At 47.0% G+C, this 23,778-nt stretch overlaps 1 protein-coding gene across 2 annotated transcripts in view; it reads right to left on the bottom strand.

Moving 5' to 3' along the window:
* The window catches only part of IL18 (interleukin 18), a 46,616-nt gene that overhangs the window by 4,820 nt on the left and 18,018 nt on the right, over window positions 1–23,778 (bottom strand). For both annotated transcript variants that reach the window (XM_063941892.1, XM_063941893.1), the window contains exons 2-3: window positions 8,942–8,992; window positions 2,771–2,914 (exon numbers count right to left, since the gene is read on the bottom strand). In XM_063941892.1, coding sequence (XP_063797962.1) covers window positions 2,771–2,914; window positions 8,942–8,992 — 195 coding nt within the window. The remainder of the gene's footprint in view (window positions 1–2,770; window positions 2,915–8,941; window positions 8,993–23,778) is intronic.

Genomic DNA, 23,778 nt, shown 5'->3' on the forward strand with positions numbered 1-23,778 from the left:
ACTCTGAATAACCCCCTAAGTCCACTACCTCATCTTGTCCTCTCCTCCTTCCAAGTGCCCCTTGGACCCCCTCTTTTTTTGCCTCCTTCTCCACCACTGCCTGCTCCCACCTTGCTCACCTCTTCAACTTATCCCTCTCCAATGGCATCTTTCCCTCACCATTCAAATGTGCTCTTGTTTCACCAATTCTTCAAAACCTCTATCTGGCTTTTGCCCACTTCAATCCACAGAAACTGCCCTGGTCAAAGACAATAGTGACCTGCTTTTTGCCAAATCCAGGGGCCACGTCTCTTTGCTCATCCTCCTGGGCCTCTCTACAGCCTTCAACACTGTGGTCATCCTCTCCTCATCCACACCCTTCAAGTCAATGGCCTCTCAAACACTGTCCATGCCTGGTTCACATCTTACCTCACCAACCGTTACTTCTCTGTGTCTGTCTCTACCTCACCCCTTTCCATCATTGCAGCTGGCATCCCACAGGGTTCTGTCCTTGGCCCCCTACTCTTCTCCCTGTACACTTCTTACCTGGGAGAACTCATCAGTTCCTTTGGCCTCCAATACCACCTCTAAGCTGATGACATGCAAGTATACCTCTCCATTCCTGACCTCTCCCCTTCCATCTTCTCTTGTGTATCCAGCTGCCTCTGCCATCTCCTCCTGGATGTCTGAGCAGTCTTTGAAGCTTAAAATGGACAAAACTGAACTCATCGTCTTCCCCCCTAACAGAGTCTCCACCCCCACCCCCCAATCCCTCTATCACTGTTGACAACACCAACCCTTGACTCCCTCCTCTACTTTTTCCCCCACATTCAATCTCTGGCTCAAACCTGTCTGGGACAGTTTGCATCAGGCCATTCCTCTCCCAGAATGCTACCAAACTGATTATTCACTCACTAATCATTTTTTGGCTCGACTACTGCAACCTTCTCCATACTGGCCCCCCTCGTTCCAATCTTGCTCCCCTCCAGTCTGTTTTTAATGCTGCAGCTAGACTTATCTTCCTCTTCCACAATTTCACATCCGCCACTCCCCTTCGCCAAAACCTGCACTGGCTCCCATTCCCCTACAGAATCCTCATAAAACTCCTCACCCTCACATACAATGCCCTCTCTACTCCACCTCTCCCCAACCTCATCTCCTTAGTTCTCCCTCTCACCCTCTCCGTTCAACCAATGACCGTCACCTCTTCTCTACCCTGGTTATTGCATCTCAAGCTCGAATCCAAGATTTCACCCGTGCAGCCCGCCTTCACTGTTATGAGCTTTTTTGCTGTATCAGTCTCTCCCCAACCTTGCATAGCTTCAAACATGCTCTGAAAACTCACCTGTTCATCAAAGTGTACCCTTCTACCACATAATTTTGTCACCAGGTCACTCACCCCACCCTGCTATTTTGGTCATCTCTACCTTGCTTACATCCTGCCCTCAGGTCCCCATCCACATGCTCATGCCTCATGTGATCTACCCATCTCTCCTAGTTTGTAAGCTCCTAGGAGTAGGGTCCTCCTCCCTCCTGTTCTCACAGCGCTAATCTCTAGCACTTCAATACAGTCTTCAACTACTCAGAGGCCATTTAGCCCAGAATACCTCTTGCTTATCGTCATTTGTCTCTTTCAGTGGCTCTACTCCTGTTAGTTAGGCTGTCACTATTGGAGACAAACGACGATTACTCCCTTGTTCACCTTGCTTCCCAGCAGTATTGTGTACTGGGAATTGCAGTGCTAATTGTTGCCTGTGCACTCTTTATGGTTTGGTTACTGTAACGTAATGTAATGCTGCCATATGTATGGTGCTGCGGACCACTTGTGGTACCTTATAAATAAAAAGTGTAATGATAATAATAATAATCACTTTCTATAAAGTGTTTAGCTCAGCCTCATAAACAGACCACTAAGTGTCCTGTATCTGTCACACTGTTAACGTTCAAGAGCTGTGTACAGTTCCTACACCCAACTACAGCTAACATTTTCCTGCATCGATTAGTTTGCATTGTTGACATGTTTACAACCAGGGGAGCGAAGTACCTGGGCTGACAGAGTTGCAGCCAGGCCTCCAAGATTGGTTCATCAGAGGGTCAGCAGACTGCGCCCATTAGTCACAATGGGATATGGTCATGCCCCTCATTGCTGGGCAATGTTCTCGTAGTACCAAGGCCTAACTTTTCTTGCAGAGGTCCTGTTTACTACAAGCATTTTTTATACTTTATGCACCAAAAAATGCATAAACGGTTTATCTGCACTTTACATTGATGCCAGGAAAAGCTTGACAGATAACCATCAATGGGAATCAGTGCTCTGAAGATGGTGATCCAATCAGGAAACAGGGGTGGGCTAATGAAGGTGGCCTGTCAATTAGTGAAGGGGACATGGCCAAGTGGCACAATGGACTGGATGTTCTAAGTGCCATGGAAAAAATCCATTGCCGCCATCTCTGCAATCAATGGTGGAGAACCACTGGACTTCTACAAATGATGGCAAAACCATCAACCATTGGTGGCAAAGCATTGAAGGTTGCTAACAATCGATGGTCAATGGCCATCCATATAAACAGGCCATACGTATTAGCATAAGTATTTTTTGTTTTAAATAATAACTTGCAAATAATTAATATGTGCTATAATTAGTAAACACAAAACAAATCTACATAAAATCCTAATATATCTTCCATACAGCAATCTGTTACTGGATTTTATAAAAAGAAACAACAATGCTTGGTTATAATGAGATTTCAACATAATAAAGCAAAATATACACAAGAAATGTTTTCACTACCTGGATCTGATGGATTAGCAAATACTGCCTTAGAACCACTAGGACCCTCAGGGTGAGCTTCCAAGCATTCTTTAAAATAGTTTTCAATAGTTCCTTTTATGCAGCAGGAACTTGCTTTTTTCCAACTATCTGCCTGGTAAACACCTGTATCAACAGAACACAGAAATACATACGTGACATCCAAGAGCTATATTAAAAGTTTGTTTAGCATGCATGTGAAAAATACCAAATTCATACAATTAGTTTTACTGAATTATAATATCAGCATTATCAATCTGTACAACTTGGGTTGTTGTTGTTTTTTTTTTTTGTGGGGGTGTACTAGGGGAGCAAGTGCCCCGGGTGTAAAATCTGAGGGGGTGCCAAGACTGTCAGACACAAAAAAGGGAAGCCCGCGATGAGGCATGCCGTGGTGGGGGTAGGCTTCAGAGGGAAGGCCAGAGCCAGATTATGGGGTGGGAACACAGGGGGATAGTTCCTTCAACTCATATTTAGCTGGTGTCTGGTCTGGTGATTGTGAATGGGCTCCGTGCCTGCACCGCTGGTCTAATTAGCAGGACGCAGGCATAGAGGGACTGGTATTACCCAGCACAATAATCTATTTCCAATATCTGCGCTGCAAGCACGACATCACGCGCACTGTAGAACAGTGTGTGAGGAGCCCGCCGCCATTGCATGCCTTAAGGAGGAACAATGAGAAGATCCAGGTAAGTGGTGGTGGTGGGGGGTGGGGGGGGGGGGGGTAACACAGACACTTGCTGCTGCTGCTGCAGAGATATAGGGGGCAGAGCAGTGGCATAACTAGGGCCCCGCAGCCCCTGCAATCGATTGGAGGTGCGCAGGGCTGCGGGGCGCCGTATCCGCCACTGATTCTGTTTTGTGAAGGAGGGACAAGGAGGGAACAGCGCACGCCTCTCCTGTGTGTCTCTCCTGGGTCTCCGGCAGCAGCGGCGTGTATGTTTAATGAAGTGCCCGTTCATGAGCCAATCAGAACTCACGAATGGGCACTTCATTAAGCAGACACGCCGCTGCCGCCGGAGACCCAGGAGGGACACACAGGAGAGGCGCGCGCTGTGCCTTCCGTGTCCCTCCTTCACAAAACTCACATCACAGCAGCGGGGGGAGCCCGGAGGGGAGGGATGGGGGTGTACCTGGCACTGGGTGAGCATATTTGCCAGTGGGGGGAGCACATTTGGCGGCACTGGGGGGGCATATTTGGCTCTGGGGGAGCATATATGGCTCTGGGGGGGTATATGTGTACCTGGCACTGGGGGGGGGGCATAGTTGGCACTGGGGGTATATGTGTACCTGGCACTGGAGAGGGGGCATAAATGGCACTGGGGGCATATGTGTACCTGGCACTGTGGGGGAATATCTGGCATTGGGAGCACAGCCCTGGCAACAAGCATTGCCCCCGGGTTACAAGCACAACACCCAGCTCATGAAATCCCTGGCAACAACCATTACCCCATAGCAACCAGCATGACAACCAGTGCATGAAACCCCTGGCAACGAATATTACCACCTGGCAACAAGCTTGAAACCCAGCACAGGATACCTCTGGCAACAAGCATAACACCTACCGCATGAAACCCCTGGCAACGAGCATGACACCCTGAGCATGAAAACCCCTGGCACCGTGCATGGAACCAAGAGCATGAAACCCCTGGCAATGAGCAGGTAATTTAAAAGTAATAAGAAGCCTTACTGTAGGACTTAATGTGTAATGGGCATTGCGGTGTGTGGCATAATGTATCACGGACATTGTGGTGTGTATCATAATGTGCCACAGGCATTACAGTGTGTGGCATAATGTATAACGGGCATTGCGGTGTGTGTCATAGGGTATAACGGGCATTACGGTATGTGTCACAGGCATTACAGTGTGTGGTATACTATATCACGGGCATTGTGGTATAATGTCTCAGGGTCATTGCAGTGTGTGGCATAATGTATCAAGGACACTGCGGTGTGTGGCATAATGTATCACGGACATTGCGGTGTGTGGCATAATGTGTCACAGGCATTGTATGTGCTACAATGTATCAGGGGCATTGCAGTGTGTAGCATAATGTATAACGGGCTTTGGGAGGCCTGTCATAATGTGTCACAGGCATTACGGTGTGTGGCATAATGTGTCGGGGGCATTATGGTGTGTGGCATAATGTCTAAGGCACGCATGTCCAAACTGCGGCCCTCCAGCTGTTGAGAAACTACACATCCCAGCATGCCCTGACACAGCTTTAGCATTCTCTGACAGTAAAACTGTGCAGGGCATGCTGGGATATGTAGTTTTACAACAGCTGGAGGGCCGCAGTTTGGACATGCCTGGTCTAAGGGCCATTGCAGTATGCGGCATAATGTATACTGGGCATTACTATACGGAGGAAAAATGACAAATAATGTAAGGGGCAGGAATCAGGATTATTTTTTTTCCTGTGGTGGCCAACGTCTGGGCGTGCAGGTTGCAAAACTGGGGTATAAGTATAAGGTAGTCTTTTCCTGCAATGCCACGCCCCTTTATGCAAAGCCACACACATTTCAGCAAGTCCACGCCCCTTTTGCGGCAGATTCACCACTTTACTAGTGACAATTATGAGGGGGGGGGGGGGGGGGGGGGTGCCAGAGAATTTTTTGGCTTGGGGGAGAAAAATTTCTAGTTACGCCACTGGGGCAGAGACACCGGTTGCTGCAGTGATATGGGAAGGGGGACGATGACACAGACTGCTGTAGAGACAAGGCAGGGGGGAGGGGGGAACTGCCTATGCTTTAAGTCTAAGTAACAGGAGAAAACCTAATGTTGTGTATGCAAAATTGATGAAATGGTAGACACAGCAGTGCAACAATTATAATACAAAATAAACCTTATTTTCTCTATCCCCATCAAAATTTTATTAGGGGCATGGAGTTTTCGGGGGAAAAAAATAGTATTAATAAATGATATGAAAAGGTGAGAAAACCAGTAATAACAGTTAATGTGTTTATGGGAGTTATATCAAACAGTGTAAAGAGTGGAGAAGTGGATCAGTGGTAAATTGCCCATAGCAACCAATCAGCTTTAAGGTGCATACACACGGTGAGATTCGGGCTAAGCCCAACTCTCACTGTGCGATAGGGACTAGGTCGGTATCGCAAGCACATAAGGACTGTGCTTGCGATACTGACTGTGGGGGTAATTCCAAGTAGATCGCAGCAGGAATTTAGTTAGCAATTGGGCAAAACCATGTGCACTGCAGGGGAGGCAGATTTATCATGTGCAGAGAGAGTTAGATTTGGGTTGGTTATAGTGTTTCTGTGCAGGGTAAATACTGGCTGCTTTATTTTTACACTGCAAATTAGATTGCAGATTGAACACACCCCACCCAAATCTAACTCTCTCTGCACATGTTATATCTGCCTCCCCTGCAGTGCACATGGTTTTGCCCAATTGCTAACTAAATTCCTGCTGCGATCAACTTGGAATTACCCCCTATGTATGATTTTGGCTAAGTGTCAATATTGACTATACTTTTATACTAGATAGTCAAAATTGACTTGCCTGCACAGTCTATCTAGGCTTGCGATACCAACCGCACATCGGCATTGCATCGGGATCGCAAGGTGACTTTCACCTTGCGATCTGCACTAACTTTTCTATAGTCAAAATTGTAAGAAAATATCTCACCGTGTATACACACCTCTATAGTAAAATATATCAAGTACATGATATAAAAGGATAGGTAAGTAGAAGCAGATTGGCTCATATGGGCAACTACTCCACTTCTCCCCACTTTACACTGCTTCATACATCTGCCAAACAGTATAATAATATATTTGTTTTTGACCTATGGATTGTCTTTTTTTTTTTTTTTTGTATTTTTTAACCCCATGCAGTACCTGCCTCCTCTGTCATTTCAAATTATTTGAGGCATGAAGGCATCAACTGACAATGGTGTAACTTCTAGGGCCAATAATAATTGTGTTTGTCACTGCCTGGGAGCCCACCTCCTCTAGGGATCAGGTTCCAGACTGTGCAGTTGAAGTGTACATTATAAATATGTTAAAGAGAAACAAATGTGTTGACTGTTCATCTGCCTTTGTGAACTCTCAATTGAGTTAGGGCACAAAGTATCAATAAAAGAAATAGTGTATTAAAATTGTTACCACCAATTTCTAAGTTCACAGGCAGCAGGGAGCTTCCAGTTGGGGCCCCTCCAGATGAATGATAGTCTTCTCTTTGTTTCTGTGCAGTTGCTATTGAAGCTGCGACTAACAAGCAGCTACCTGAGACTTATTTTGTCTTTTCTTGCAGAGAGACAATCTCTGGTTTTTCTCAGATTGCTAATAATTATAGTTATTTCTCCAGTGCCTGGGGCTTCTTCCAGGGATCACATCCGATAAGTAGATCCGCTGTGCTGCTTTGATCAGTATGCTCCACTGATATACAGTAAGAGCCACGGCTGTCCGATACTTGTTCAAAGGGGATGCATTCAATATCCCTGCTGTTGGGATACTGGCGCGCAGCATACCGGTGCTGGGATACAGACACATATTCCCCCTCTCAGGGTGTCCACGACACCCCTGGAGGGAGAATAAATAGTGTGGTGTGCGTATTGCATTAACCCCGCTGCCGGCATTCTGGCGCCCGGGATCCCGCGGTCAGGATTCTGGCTGCCGGGATGACGGGCGCCAGTATATAGATACCAACCCGTTCAAAGTATCCAGTAAGCAATTACTGGTAAACATTTATGCTGCATCATAAATATGTTACCTTATGCTGCACAGGACTATGGTGTATTCTTTACAGTGCAGGCCTGTTATTAACCTGTTACATTATCATGATGCACTAATTATATATATATATATATATATATATATATATATATTTGTTATTTATTTATATGTATTCAGTAATGCTGTACAGGTGCGCTGGTACATCAGAATTAAAACGTCCAGTCCACAGATTTAAACTCCGGGCTAAAGCACTGGTAGTCTTTAATACCGCAGCAACTCTCCCAATAAGTAGCTCCGAACTCCTGGAGCAAATGGATTTCTAAACACAAGGAGGGAAGGAGAATGCGCTCATATGGGGTCATTCCGAGTTGATTGCAGCAGCAAATTTGTTAGCAGTTGGGCAAAACCATGTTGCACTGCAGGTGGGGCAGATATAACATTTGTAGAGAGAGTTAGATTTTGGTGGGTTATATTGGAGGTCATTCCGAGTTGTTCGCTCGCAAGGCGATTTTAGCAGTATTGCACACGCTAAGCCGCCGCCTACTGGGAGTGAATCTTAGCTTGTTAAAATTGCGAACGATGTATTCGCAATATTGCGATTACAAACTTCTTAGCAGTTTCAGAGTAGCTTCAGACTTACTCGGCATCTGCGATCAGTTCAGTGCTTGTCGTTCCTGGTTTGACGTCACAAACACACCCAGCGTTCGCCCAGACACTCCTCCGTTTCTCCAGCCACTCCCGCGTTTTTTCCGGAAACGGTAGCGTTTTTTCCCACACGCCCTTAAAACGGCCTGTTTCCGCCCAGTAACACCCATTTCCTGTCAATCACATTACGATCGCCGGAGCGAAGAAAAAGCCGTGAGTAAAAATACTATCTTCATAGCAAAATTACTTGGCGCAGTCGCAGTGCGGATATTGCGCATGCGCACTAAGCGGAAAATCACTGCGATGCGAAGAAATTTACCGAGCGAACGACTCGGAATGAGGGCCATTGTTTCTGTGCAGGGTAAATACTGGCTGCTTTATTTTTACAATGTCATTTAGATTTCAGTTTGAACACAACCCACCCAAATCTAACTCTCTCTGTACATGTTACATCTGCCCCCCCCCCCCCCCCCCCCCCCCCCTGCAGTGCACATGGTTTTGCCCATTAGAGAAAGATTTTACTTTGCAATCAACCTAGAATTAGGCCCTTGGAGTAGTTTTTCACAAAAACTGCTCCAAAAGCTTTTTAATACAGGCGATACTAAAATAATGTGAAAAGGGTGTGGAAACACCCTTTTTCACATTATCTTATTTAAAAAAAAAAAAAAAAGTTAATACATTTGCCCCAAAGACATTTTATAGTTACTAGTTTAAAGATGGAAATATTTATGTTTGTTGATAAAGTACAACAGCAACCTCTGAGAATGTGTTATTTTAGCAGTGTCTTGATTTCCGTCTATGATTCATACTTACAGCTAAAATAAAGTACTTCATCCTGTATATGACATATGTCGAAGTCTATTTCTGTAATAAAAAAACAAGTAAATGTTATTCAAAAAGAATAAATATCATACCATTTATAACTTAAATTCAAAAAGCACCCGTGCATCTTAGTTCATGGGAGAACTTAATTCAATTAGGATTATGGTCTCACTAAAAAAAGAACATATTAAACACAATGCTTTGCATTTTGCCATTTAGCTGGTGTCCAATCAGAAAATGCTAAACATTACATAACACATGGTAAGTGAACCCCATAGTATGTGGTAGGCAGGGCTCCCAGTGCAAACACAACCTCCCCCCCCCCGCCCCCCACCATAGTCATGTTGAAAAGGATGTGGTTTAGCAGCAAGTGGGCATGGCCTTGCTGAAATGGGAGTTGTCTTTACGCCATATTATGCCCCAAACAGTAATGTACCTAGCACCAAATTATGCCCTACACAATAATGCCCATTGCTATGCCCCACACAGTAATGCCCCTAGCACCATACCTAACTGCCTCTTAAAATTGTGATTGGCACTCTACCTGCTCGTTGTCAGGGGTTGTTGCATGCTGCTGCCCCTGTATCAATATACCCCAGACAGCATGCTGTTTCTGCTGCCAACGACCCCTCCGCATTCACGGCAGTTGTGCCTCCTCCCTCCGGACTCAGTCTATTAAATATTCCTTACAAAATGGCAGCTGTTTCATCTAGCATCCTTCAAAACTGTCCTCTCTCAGGTGCGGCCAGCCAGACTGCATAGAATACTGCACATTGGGCCTAATTCAGAGTTGATAGCAGCAGCAAATTTGTTAGCAGTTGGGCAAAACCATGTGCACTGCATGGGGGAGGGGGGGGGGGGGCAGATGTAACATGTGCAGAGAGAGTTAGATTTGGGTGTGGTGTGTTCAAGCTGAAATCTAAATTGCAGTGTAAAAATAAAGCAGCCAGTATTTACCCTGCACAGAAATAAAATAACCCAAACAAATCTATCTGTCTCTGCAAATGTTATATCTGCCCCACCTGCAGTGCCAGGGCCGGCTCCAGGCATGTTCGAATAGAGCGGCCGCGCGGGGCGCCACCCTTATTGGGTGCCGCCATATTCTTGCCTGGAGCTCGGCCTGCCCGAATCTGTTGTGTGTGTGCGCTGTGCGGCGCCAGCATCTGACATCAGACGCCGGCGCCACGCGAAAACGCACACACAACAGAGTATGTTGTGCCCGCGCCCTCAGCAGACTCCCCACTCCCAGCAGCACCGCAGGTATTGGGCCGGGCACTGTGGGGGTCATATCTGGCACTGTGGGAGCATTTATGTATCTGCACTGTGGGGGCATTTATGTATCTGCACTGTGGGAGCATTTATGTATCTGGAACTGGGGGCATTTATGTATCTGGCACTGTGGGGGCATATCTGCACTGTGGGGGCATGTATGTATCTGGCACTGTGGGGGCATATCTGCATTGTGGGGGCATTTATGTATCTGGCACTGTGGGGGCATATCTGCACTGTGGGGGCATTTATATATCTGGAACTGTGGGGTCATTTATGTATTTGGCACTTGGGGCATTTATGTATCTGGCACTGTGGGGACATTTATGTATCTGGCACTGTGGGGACATTTATGTATCTGGCACTGGGGTCATTAATGTATCTGGCACTGTGGGGGCATTTATGTATCTGGCACTGTGGGGGCATATCTGCACTGTGGGGGCATTTATGTATCTGGCACTGCTGGGGGGCATGTCACGTGTAGCTGGCACTGCTGGGGGGGCATGTCACGTGTAGCTGGCACTGCTGGGGAGCATATCATGTAGTGTTCCCGCTAGACGTCTGTGGCTAGGCAATGTGTCTCAGTGCTCTACCTGGCGCAATGTGTCTCAATGCTCTACCTGGCGCAATGTGTCTCAATGCTCTACCTGGCGCAATGTGTCTCAGTGCTCTACCTGGCGCAATGTGTCTCAGTGCTCTACCTGGCACAATGTGTCTAACGTGCTGTGCCTGGCGCAAAGTGTCTAGGAGGTTCTACCTGGTGCAGTGTGCATTACTGTGTGCTGTAATGCGAATTGCCACTATTATGTGGCCACGCACCTTCCCCACGAAGTAACTCCCCTTTGGCGTGCACTGTCCATGCTTTAGCATATAGGTATGGGAACAACAAGCATTACAGTATGTACATAATTTTGCCCTCCTAACTTAAAAATGTGCCCTCCCTGTGATCAGCACCCTGCCCTAAAAAGTGAACACTATCATGTGTAGCTGGCACTGCTGGGGGGCATGTCATGTGTAGCTGGCACTGCTGGGGGGCATGTCATGTGTAGCTGGCACTGCTGGGGGGCATGTCATGTGTAGCTGGCACTGCTGGGGGGCATGTCATGTGTAGCTGGCACTGCTGCGGGGCATGTCATGTGTAGCTGGCACTGCTGTGGGGCACGTCATGTGTAGCTGGCACTGCTGCGGGGCATGTCATGTGTAGCTGGCACTGCTGGGGGGCATATCATGTCTATCTGGCACTGCACATTATGTGTATCTGGCACTATACTGGAGACATTATGTGTATCTGGCACTATACTGGAGACATTGTATGGAAGGAACACTACTGTGGCTGTTATGTGTAAGGCTGCTAATTGTGTGCGTAGAGGGGGTGTGAAAATATATTTATTTATACTTTGATGATATGAAGTTACGAGGCCATGCCCACATTTCCAGGAGCGCGCGCATGGGTGGGGGGGGGGGTGGGGGGGGGCACTTTTACATTTTCTCGCTCAGGGTGCTAGCAGCCCTGGAACCGGCCCTGTGCAGTGCACATAGGGGGTCATTCCGACCCGATCGCACGCTGCACTTCTTCGCAGCCATGCGATCGGGTTGGAACTGCGCATGCGCCAGCGCCGCAGTGCGCCGTCGCATGGCAGTCATCATTGCCTAGCGATCGCCTCTGAGACAGAGGTGGTCGCTAGGCGGGAGGGGGCTGAACGGCGGCGTTTAGCCGCCGTTTAAGGGGAGCAGTCCAGCCAGCGCAGGCATGGCTGGACCGTTCGGGGGCGGGCCGCGGTGGACGCAGCCGCTGTGGCCAGCGGGAGCTACGAGTGCTGCACTGGCCGGGAGTTACTCCTCAAATACAAAGGCATCGCCTCTGTGCGATGCTTTTGTATTAGCGCGGGGGAGGGGGGGGGATTATGCGGCACTAGCCCTGTGCTGGGCGTCCCCTGCATGTCTGAGTTAAGGATCGTAGCTGTGCTAAACTTAGCACGGCTACGATCAAATCGGAATGACCCCCATAGTTTTGCCCAACTGCTAACAAATTTGCTGCTGCAATCAACTCTGAATTACCCCCAGTGTGCACACAATGGCCATAGAAACTTCACTGGTGGTAGTTATCAGGGATGAGGAGACACAAAACATTTTAATACCTTTCAATTCTTTTTTAGGGTTTTTGTAGCTGCATTCCTCCTCACAGTCCCACATTTTGTATGACAGTCCATATTTTCAAATGCAAAGAGCGTGGTGGGAATTATATTTGAGCTAACATAATAAATAAACAGGGTCATTGTTCATTTTGCCCACTGTCTTCCTTTTGCGTTATTGGAGATGGCAATCTCTGTACTGAGATAGTGATGAAAGCACCACATTATGGGCCTAATTCATACATGACTGCGACTTTGCAGAGGTTTGCAATCAGAAAGTCGCCGCCCAGACAGAGTGGAAATCTGCCCCTTGCAAGTCTGCGTACGCCGTGCGAAAAGCTTTGCAAATGCCGGTCAGCTCCATTCACAACTCACTCACCATCTAATGTTTTTTTCCAGTGTGTGCAGGCTGTGCGTAGCCCAGGACTTACTCCTACAGTGCAAAACAAACAGGCTGATCGGGGCCGGAGCTGACGTCACACACTCTCCCAGAAAACGCTTGGGAACGCCTGCGTTTTTCCTGACACTCCTAGAAAACGGCCAGTTACCACCCCCAAACGTCCGCTTCCTGTCAATCAACCTGCGTATGCCTAGCGATCAAAAAAGACACAGATTTATTTTGCAGTTTGGCCTCGCACGTGCGTGTTTTGATCCGTATGCATGCCCAGTCGATCGATAATCTGCCGCCTTGCAAATTTGCACGACAACGATCAGGTCTGAATTAGGCCCTATGCCATGTTCATTTATACAGTATTCATGCTTAGGCTGGCTTTCGGGTAAGGCAGAGTAGATTTCTGCTCTCTGCCAACATTTTCATCTAATTCCAGGATTTTCATTGGTTTGTTGGTTGAGTATATATGAGAATGCATCTTAATGTTAACTTCAAAGAGAATTAATTATATATATACCAGATTAAAATAGTGATGAAAGCTGCTTAGCTCAGAAATAGAGAGAAAAGACGCCTCAATAAAAAGCTTTGGGTAGAGAATGCCGGCGTTCGGGATGCCGGAGGTCAGAATCCAGACCGTGGCATCCCGATGTTGGTCATGCCGACAGGGGAAGGTAAGTATACTTACCTTCCCCAAATGTTCCCCTAAGCCTAACCATCCACGCAACCTGAACTTAACCTCCCCCCAGGTGGGGCCTGAGCCTAACACCCCCTTACCACAGCCTAAACCTAACCCCCCCCCCATCCTAACCCTCCGGGTGTGGTAACTAACCTCCCCGCAGCTTAAACCTAACCCCCCCCTGGTCCGCAGCCTAGCCCTAACCCTCCCCTCGCAGCCTAAACCTGACCCTCCCTCCACGGCTTACCTCTGCAGGGTTCTGGTTGTCGCACATTTGGGATCCCGGCGCCGGGCAGGTGACCCTGTCGGGATTCCGGCATTGGGAATTCGACTGCCGGGATCCCAACCGCCAGGATCCTAATCAGATTCCAATAAAAACATATACTTCAGTATCATTCACAGCTCATTGATATTACTCCAGATTGATATTTACATATATTACCTGGGCTGGCTTCACACATACGCGAGGTACGCAGGCTGAGTAAGGCACCACACTGAGGAGGGCGCCGGATAGCAGGAGTCAGACATAGAGTCTGCCCCTGATTGGAACCGGCGCCTACCCTGATGCCAGACACTAGACCCTCTCAGCGGCAGCGGAGCCCGGCGGTAAGCAGTACTGCTGGGGCATATGTGTACCTGGCACTGCTGGGGGCATATGAATATCTGGCACTGCTGGGGGCATATGAATATCTGGCACTGCAGGGGGCATATGAATATCTGGCACTGCAGATTGTCTGTCCACGCCTTTGTATATCTGGCACTGCAGACTGAGGTAAAATGGTCGGGCCTGTCCCTTTCTTGTGAGACCACCCCCCCTTTTTGTAGCGTGAATTTGGCACGCGCTGTCCCTTTAAGAAGTTTATCCCATCGAAGGGTGGCAAAAATTTTATTTGCTTACTACAACAACAAAAATAAAAATAGGCTTGGGCCAGCCCTGTATATTGGTAAGCTTGTTAATTATACACCTCTTAATTCATGTGATGGTGGCCGAATACTGCAAAAAGGTCATTACTAGTGTTATCATTCATTTGCAAAACAAATAGCATATTTTGCTGTACTTTCCTGCAATCAGCAACCATGTGTTTTTTACTGTTTTTTATAATGCCCAAATCTAGATGCCGTCTTACTAAGCTATGATAAAGTGGATTACTACTGAATGACTGCAAAAACCTATTTATTATTATCCTTTATTTATATGGCGCCACAAGGGATCCGTAGCGCCCAATTACAGAGTACATAAACAAATAAGCAAAAAAAATAGTGACTTACAGTTCAAGACAATATAGGACAAGTACAGGGTATATAGCTGCATCAGCAGACGACACTGAAATAAGTATCAGGGTGGCAGAAAACTGAGGGATTTGGTGCCGTCGAAGGGAGTATGGAGTAGACCATGGGTCTTCAACCTGTGGCCGTCCAGCTGATCTGAAACTACATATCCCAGCATGCTCTGCCAGTTTTGCTACTAAGGTATGCTAAAACTGAGGCAGGGCATGCTGTGATGTATAGTTCCACAGCCGCTGGAGGGCCACAGGTTGAAAACCCATGGAGTAGAAAATGGTTTAAGTAAGAGCAGGAACAGCACATGAGGGAAGAGGGCCCTGCTCGCGAGAGCTTACATTCTAAAGATATATTTACACCTTTTTATTAAAATGCTAATTTTTTTGATGGAACGCCACAGCTCAGTGTAGTGGAATTACATTTTGATGCCTTTTAGAAGGAGAGTTAATTCCTTGCTGTAAAGCAGAATATAGTACAGGCCCTTCAATCTCAAAAACACTATGGCCATAGGCATAAAGCAGTTTATACCATCAGAGGAGTAAACCAGTGGGACCAAACTTTTCGGAGTTTGGTATATAAGGGTCAGACCATTAGCATACCTCCCAACTGTCCCGATTTTCGAGGGACAGTCCCATTTTTTTGGGGACTGTTCCGCTGTCCCACCCGCGGGCAGCAGAATCTCGCGGTGGGGGGCAATTGGGAGGCTCCTGCATTCGCTGCAGAGCAGGGTGAATAGACGCTGTGCACATGTGCACACAGCGTCTATTCACGGAGACAGAGGGACTGAGGGCATGCCAGCAGCTCATAGAGCGCTGCCCATGCCCCCATAGTGACGAGAACGGGGTCCGTGACTCACGCTTGCGGCATTGCCGCAAGGCCACGCCCCTTTCTACAAAGTCATGCCCACTTTTTGTAGCCACACTCACTTTTCGGTGGTCGGCGCGGCTTCGCCGTGCATCCAGTAAAGTTGTGAGGTATGCATTAGTACCCATTGATATATAATTGATAATAATGGGATCTGCGGTCTACAGTAATAGTTCGTTTTTTGCAGGAGGTTTCGGTAAAATAAGGCTGTGGGAAAATCCAGGAACCTAGCTGAGGTCTTTACTGAAAGCCCATGGGGAGGAGTCAAGCAGTACTGGGATGACTGGTGAGGAGAATTCTCCTTCCCCAGTAACTGAGGTACAAATAGTCGCCAGACAGGGATGCGATCTACCTAATTTCTGTGACACAGCCAGTGTGCAGTCAGCAGTGCGGACTGCATTACTTATCTTACACAGTCAAATATTAGACAGTGAGGAAGCTTTCTTGGTTTTGCCTGCAATTTCAGCCACCAGCAAATGAACCTGGGAGAGACTGAACTCCGGGTACTAGCCAGAGATTACAGGGCACTGCCCTACCTTCAATAGCATACCTCCCAACATGACCCTCTCTAGGAGGGACAGAATGCTCTGCTCCTGGACTTCCCTCTTAATTTAGGATTGACAGCAGCTGTGGTGAAACGCCTTTCTTATCCAGTAACCTGGTCAAAACAGGTGTCGGCAATCCAACATTAAGAGAAAAGTCCAGAAGCAGAGTATTCTGTCCCTCCTGGAGGGGGTCATGTTGGGAGGTATGCAATGGTAGTATATAGCAGCATACCCCCCAATGTGACCCTCTCCAGGAGGGACAGATTGCTCTGCTCCTGGACTTCCCCTGTAGTTTTTAATTGCCATCACCTGTGGTGAAACGCCTTTCTTATCCATTACCCTTTTCAAAACAGGTACCAGCAATCATACATTAAGAAGAAAGTCCAGGAGCAGAGCAGGGTCATGTTGGAAGGTATGTAGCAATGCCCGTTCAGGGACAGTGGTTTAGGGCAGAGATTCTCAAACACGGTCCTCAAGGCACCCCACCGATCAAGGATTTAAGTTTATCCATGCGGGTTCGGTTTCCGAGAAACCGAACCCACCCGAGCTTTACCTTTTTTATACGGGTCCGAGCAGACTCGGATCCTCCCGCCTTGCTCGGCTAACCCGAGCGCGCCCGAACGTCATCATCCCGCTGTCGGATTCTCGCGAGATTCGGATTCTATATAAGCAGCCGCACGTCGCCGCCATTTTCACACGTGCATTGAGATTGATAGGGAGAGGACGTGGCTGGCGTCCTCTCCGTTTATAATTGTAGAAGAGACAGTTGATTGCTTGTTTTATTACTAATTGTGGGGAGGATTGGGGAGCAGCTGTTAGGACTCGGAGTAGAGTGCAGAGTTTTGCTGATAGTGACCACCAGTTTTTTTTTATCCGTTCTCTGCCTGAAAAAAACGCTCCATACCATATCTGTGCTCAGTGTGCTGCATGATATATCTGTGCTGAGTGCTCACACTGCTTAATTGTGGGGACTGGGGAGCAGTTATAGCAGGAGTACAGTACACAGTTTTGCTGACAGTGACCACCAGTATACGTTTGTCTGCCTGAAAAACACTCCTGTGGTGGCTTTTTTTATACTAGTTTAGCAGTCTGCTGACAGTGTCCACCAGGTCCATTATACTGTATATAGCAGTACGGTAGGCCACTGCTGTACCTACCTCTGTGTCGTCAGTCACTCGTCATCCATTAATAATAATAAGTATACTATCCATCCATCTACATTGTATACCTGTGGTGGCTTTTTTTCTTTATACTAGTTTAGCAGTTTGCTGAGTGTCCACCAGGTCCATTTATTATACTGTATATAGCAGTACGGTAGGCCACTGCTGTACCTACCTCTGTGTCGTCACTCGTTGTCCATAAGTATACTATCCATCCATCTACATTGTATACCTGTGGTGGCTTTTTTTCTTTATACTAGTAGTACTAGTTTAGCAGTCTGCTGACAGTGTCCAGCAGGTCCATTATACTGTATATAGCAGTACGGTAGGCCACTGCTGTACCTACCTCTGTGTCGTCACTCGTCATCCATAAGTATACTATCTATCCATCTACATTGTATACCTGTGGTGGCTTTTTTTTATACTAGTACTAGTTTAGCAGTCTGCTGACAGTGTCCACCAGGTCCATTATACTGTATATAGCAGTACGGTAGGCCACAGCTGTACCTACCTCTGTGTCGTCACTCGTCGTCCATAAGTATACTACCATCCATCTACATTGTATACCTGTGGTGGCTTTTTTTTTTATACTAGTAGTACTAGTTTAGCAGTCTGCTGACAGGGTCCACCAGGTCCATTATACTGTATATAGCAGTACGGTAGGCCACTGCTGTACCTACCTCTGTGTCGTCAGTCACTCGTCATCCATTAATAATAATAAATATACTATCCATCCATCTACATTGTATACCTGTGGTGGCTTTTTTTCTTTATACTAGTAGTACTAGTTTAGCAGTCTGCTGAGTGTCCACCAGGTCCATTATACTGTATATAGCGGTACGGTAGGCCACTGCTGTACCTACCTCTGTGTCGTCACTCGTCATCCATAAGTATACTACCATCCATCTACATTGTATACCTGTGGTGGCTTTTTTTATACTAGTACTAGTTTAGCAGTCTGCTGACAGTGTCCACCAGGTCCATTATACTGTATATAGCAGTACGGTAGGCCACTGCTGTACCTACCTCTGTGTCGTCAGTCACTCGTCATCCATTAATAATAATAAGTATACTATCCATCCATCTACATTGTATACCTGTGGTGGCTTTTTTTCTTTATACTAGTTTAGCAGTTTGCTGAATGTCCACCAGGTCCATTTATTATACTGTATATAGCAGTACGGTAGGCCACTGCTGTACCTACCTCTGTGTCGTCACTCGTTGTCCATAAGTATACTATCCATCCATCTACATTGTATACCTGTGGTGGCTTTTTTTCTTTATACTAGTAGTACTAGTTTAGCAGTCTGCTGACAGTGTCCAGCAGGTCCATTATACTGTATATAGCAGTACGGTAGGCCACTGCTGTACCTACCTCTGTGTCGTCACTCGTCATCCATAAGTATACTATCTATCCATCTACATTGTATACCTGTGGTGGCTTTTTTTTTATACTAGTACTAGTTTAGCAGTCTGCTGACAGTGTCCACCAGGTCCATTATACTGTATATAGCAGTACGGTAGGCCACAGCTGTACCTACCTCTGTGTCGTCACTCGTCGTCCATAAGTATACTACCATCCATCTACATTGTATACCTGTGGTGGCTTTTTTTTTTATACTAGTAGTACTAGTTTAGCAGTCTGCTGACAGTGTCCACCAGGTCCATTATACTGTATATAGCAGTACGGTAGGCCACTGCTGTACCTACCTCTGTGTCGTCAGTCACTCGTCATCCATTAATAATAATAAGTATACTATCCATCCATCTACATTGTATACCTGTGGTGGCTTTTTTTCTTTATACTAGTAGTACTAGTTTAGCAGTCTGCTGAGTGTCCACCAGGTCCATTATACTGTATATAGCGGTACGGTAGGCCACTGCTGTACCTACCTCTGTGTCGTCACTCGTCGTCCATAAGTATACTACCATCCATCTACATTGTATACCTGTGGTGGCTTTTTTTTTATACTAGTAGTACTAGTTTAGCAGTCTGCTGACAGTGTCCACCAGGTCCATTATACTGTATATAGCAGTACGGTAGGCAACTGCTGTACCTACCTCTGTGTCGTCACTCGTCGTCCATAAGTATACTACCATCCATCTACATTGTATACCTGTGGTGGCTTTTTTTTATACTAGTACTAGTTTAGCAGTCTGCTGACAGTGTCCACCAGGTCCATTATACTGTATATAGCAGTACGGTAGGCCACTGCTGTACCTACCTCTGTGTCGTCACTCGTTGTCCATAAGTATACTACCATCCATCTACATTGTATACCTGTGGTTGCTTTTTTTTTTATACTAGTAGTACTAGTTTAGCAGTCTGCTGACAGTGTCCAGCAGGTCCATTATACTGTATATAGCAGTATGGTAGGCCACTGCTGTACCTACCTCTGTGTCGTCACTCGTCGTCCATAAGTATACTACCATCCATCTACATTGTACACCTGTGGTGGCTTTTTTTTATACTAGTAGTACTAGTTTAGCAGTCTGCTGACAGTGTCCACCAGGTCCATTATACTGTATATAGCAGTACGGTAGGCCACTGCTGTACCTACCTCTGTGTCGTCACTCGTCATCCATAAGTATACTACCATCCATCTACATTGTATACCTGTGGTGGCTTTTTTTATACTAGTACTAGTTTAGCAGTCTGCTGACAGTGTCCACCAGGTCCATTATACTGTATATAGCAGTACGGTAGGCCACTGCTGTACCTACCTCTGTGTCGTCAGTCACTCGTCATCCATTAATAATAATAAGTATACTATCCATCCATCTACATTGTATACCTGTGGTGGCTTTTTTTCTTTATACATACTAGTTTAGCAGTTTGTTGACAGTGTCCACCAGGTCCATTTATTATACTGTATATAGCAGTACGGTAGGCCACTGCTGTACCTACCTCTGTGTCGTCACTCGTCGTCCAGAAGTATACTATCCATCCATCTACATTGTATACCTGTGGTGGCTTTTTTTCTTTATACTAGTTTAGCAGTTTGCTGACAGTGTCCACCAGGTCCATTTATTATACTGTATATAGCAGTACGGTAGGCCACTGCTGTACCTACCTCTGTGTCGTCACTCGTCGTCCATAAGTATACTATCCATCCATCTACATTGTATACCTGTGGTGGCTTTTTTTCTTTATACTAGTTTAGCAGTTTGCTGACAGTGTCCACCAGGTCCATTTATTATACTGTATATAGCAGTATGGTAGGCCACTGCTGTACCTACCTCTGTGTCGTCAGTCACTCGTCATCCATTAATAATAATAAGTATACTATCCATCCATCTACATTGTATACCTGTGGTGCCTTTTAGTTGTGCGCATTAAAATATGGAGAACAAAAATGTGGAGGTTAAAAAAATAGGGAAAGATCAAGATCCACTTCCACCTCGTGCTGAAGCTGCTGCCACTAGTCATGGCCGAGACGATGAAATGCCATCAACGTCGTCTGCCAAGGCCGATGCCCAATGTCATAGTACAGAGCATGTAAAATCCAAAACACAAAAGATCAGTAAAATGACCCAAAAATCAAAATTCAAAGCGTCTGAGGAGAAGCGTAAACTTGCCAATATGCCATTTACGACACGGAGTAGCAAGGAACGGCTGAGGCCCTGGCCTATGTTCATGGCTAGTGGTTCAGCTTCACATGAGGATGGAAGCACTCATCCTCTCGCTAGAAAAAAGAAAAGACTTAAGCTGGCAAAAGCACAGAAAAGAACTGTGTGTTCTTCGAAATCACAAATCCCCAAGGAGAGTCCAATTGTGTCGGTTGCGATGCCTGACCTTCCCAACACTGGACGGGAAGAGCTTGCGCCTTCCACCATTTGCACGCCCCCTGCAAGTGCTGGAAGGAGCACCCGCAGTCCAGTTCCTGATAGTCAAATTGAAGATGTCAGTGTTGAAGTACACCAGGATGAGGATATGGGTGTTGCTGGCGCTGGGGAGGAAATTGACAAGGAGGATTCTGATGGTGAGGTGGTTTGTTTAAGTCAGGCACCCGGGGAGACGCCTGTTGTCCGTGGGAGGAATATGGCCATTGACATGCCTGGTCAACATACAAAAAAAATCAGCTCTTCGGTGTGGAATTATTTCAACACAAATGCGGACAACAGGTGTCAAGTCGTGTGTTGCCTTTGTCAATCTGTAATAAGTAGGGGTAAGGACGTTAACCACCTCGGAACATCCTCCCTTATACGTCACCTGCAGCGCATTCATCATAAGTCAGTGACCAGTTCAAAAACTTTGGGCGACAGCGGAAGCAGTCCACTGACCAGTAAATCCCTTCCTCTTGTAACCAAGCTCCTGCAAACCACACCACCAACTCCCTCAGTGTCAATTTCCTCCTTACCCAGGAAAGCCAATAGTCCTGCAGGCCATGTCACTGGCAAGTCTGACGAGTCCTCTCCTGCCTGGGATTCCTCCGATGCATCCTTGAGTGTAACGCCTACTGCTGCTGGCGCTGCTGTTGTTGCTGCTGGGAGTCGATCGTCATCCCAGAGGGGAAGTCAGAAGACCACTTGTACTACTTCCAGTAAGCAATTGACTGTCCAACAGTCCTTTGCGAGGAAGATGAAATATCACAGCAGTCATCCTGCTGCAAAGCGGATAACTGAGGCCTTGGCAGCCTGGGTGGTGAGAAACGTGGTTCTGGTATCCATCGTTAATTCAGAGCCAACTATAGACTTGATTGAGGTACTGTGTCCCCGGTACCAAATACCATCTAGGTTCCATTTCTCTAGGCAGGCGATACCGAAAATGTACACAGACCTCAGAAAGACTCACTAGTGTCCTAAAAAATGCAGTTGTACCCAATGTCCACTTAACCACGGACATGTGGACAAGTGGAGCAGGGCAGACTCAGGACTATATGACTGTGACAGCCCACTGGGTAGATGTATTGCCTCCCGCTGCAAGAACAGCAGCGGCGGCACCAGTAGCAGCATCTCGCAAACGCCAAATCGTTCCTAGGCAGGCTACGCTTTGTATCACCGCTTTCCAGAATACGCACACAGCTGAAAACCTCTTACGGCAACTGAGGAAGATCATCGCAGAATGGCTTACCCCAATTGGACTCTCCTGGGGATTTGTGACATCGGACAACACCAGCAATATTGTGCGTGCATTACATCTGGGCAAATTCCTGCACGTCCCATGTTTTGCACATACCTTGAATTTGGTGGTGCAGAATTATTTAAAAAACGACAGGGGCGTGCAAGAGATGCTGTCGGTGGCCCGAAGAATTGCGGGCCACTTTCGGCGTTCAGGCACCGCGTACAGAAGACTGGAGCACCACCAAAAATACCTGAACCTGCCCTGCCATCATCTGAAGCAGGAGGTGGTAACGAGGTGGAATTCAACCCTCTATATGCTTCAGAGGATGGAGGAGCAGCAAAAGGCCATTCAAGCCTATACATCTGGCCACGATATAGGCAAAGGAGGTGGAATGCACCTGTCTCAAGCGCAGTGGAGAATGATTTCAACGTTGTGCAAGGTTCTGCAACCCTTTGAACTTGCCACACGTGAAGTCAGTTCAGACACTGCCAGCCTGAGTCAGGTCATTCACCTCATCAGGCTTTTGCAGAAGAAGCTGGAGACATTGAAGGAGGAGCTAAAACAGAGCGATTCCGCTAGGCATGTGGGACTTGTGGATGGAGCCCTTCATTCGCTTAACCAGGATTCACGGGTGGTCAATCTGTTGAAATCAGAGCACTACATTTTGGCCACCGTGCTCGATCCTAGATTTAAAACCTACGTTGTATCTCTCTTTCCGGCAGACACAAGTCTGCAGGGGTTCAAAGACCTGCTGGTGAGAAAATTGTCAAGTCAAGCGGAACGTGACCCGTCAACAGCTCCTCCTTCACTTTCTCCCGCAACTGGGGGTGCGAGGAAAAGGCTAAGAATTCCGAGCCCACCCGCTGGCGGTGATGCAGGGCAGTCTGGAGCGAGTGCTGACATCTGGTCCGGACTGAAGGACCTGCCAACGATTACTGACATGTCGTCTACTGTCACTGCATATGATTCTCTCACCATTGAAAGAATGGTGGAGGATTATATGAGTGACCGCATCCAAGTAGGCACGTCAGACCGTCCGTACGTATACTGGCAGGAAAAAGAGGCAATTTGGAGGCCCTTGCAGAAACTGGCTTTATTCTACCTAAGTTGCCCTCCCTCCAGTGTGTACTCCGAAAGAGTGTTTAGTGCAGCCGCTCACCTTGTCAGCAATCGGCGTACGAGGTTACTTCCAGAAAATGTGGAGAAGATGATGTTCATTAAAATGAATTATAATCAATTCCTCCGTGGAGACATTCACCAGCACCAATTGCCTCCAGAAAGTACACGGGGACCTGAGATGGTGGATTCCAGTGGGGACGAATTAATAATCTGTGAGGAGGGGGATGTACACAGTGAAAGGGGTGATGAATCGGACGATGAGGAGGAGGTGGACATCTTGCCTCTGTAGAGCCAGTTTGTGCAAGGAGAGATTGATTGCTTCTTTT

Source organism: Pseudophryne corroboree, chromosome 10 (genome assembly GCF_028390025.1).
Source record: "Pseudophryne corroboree isolate aPseCor3 chromosome 10, aPseCor3.hap2, whole genome shotgun sequence".
In the NCBI taxonomy this organism is placed as follows: domain Eukaryota; kingdom Metazoa; phylum Chordata; class Amphibia; order Anura; family Myobatrachidae; genus Pseudophryne; species Pseudophryne corroboree.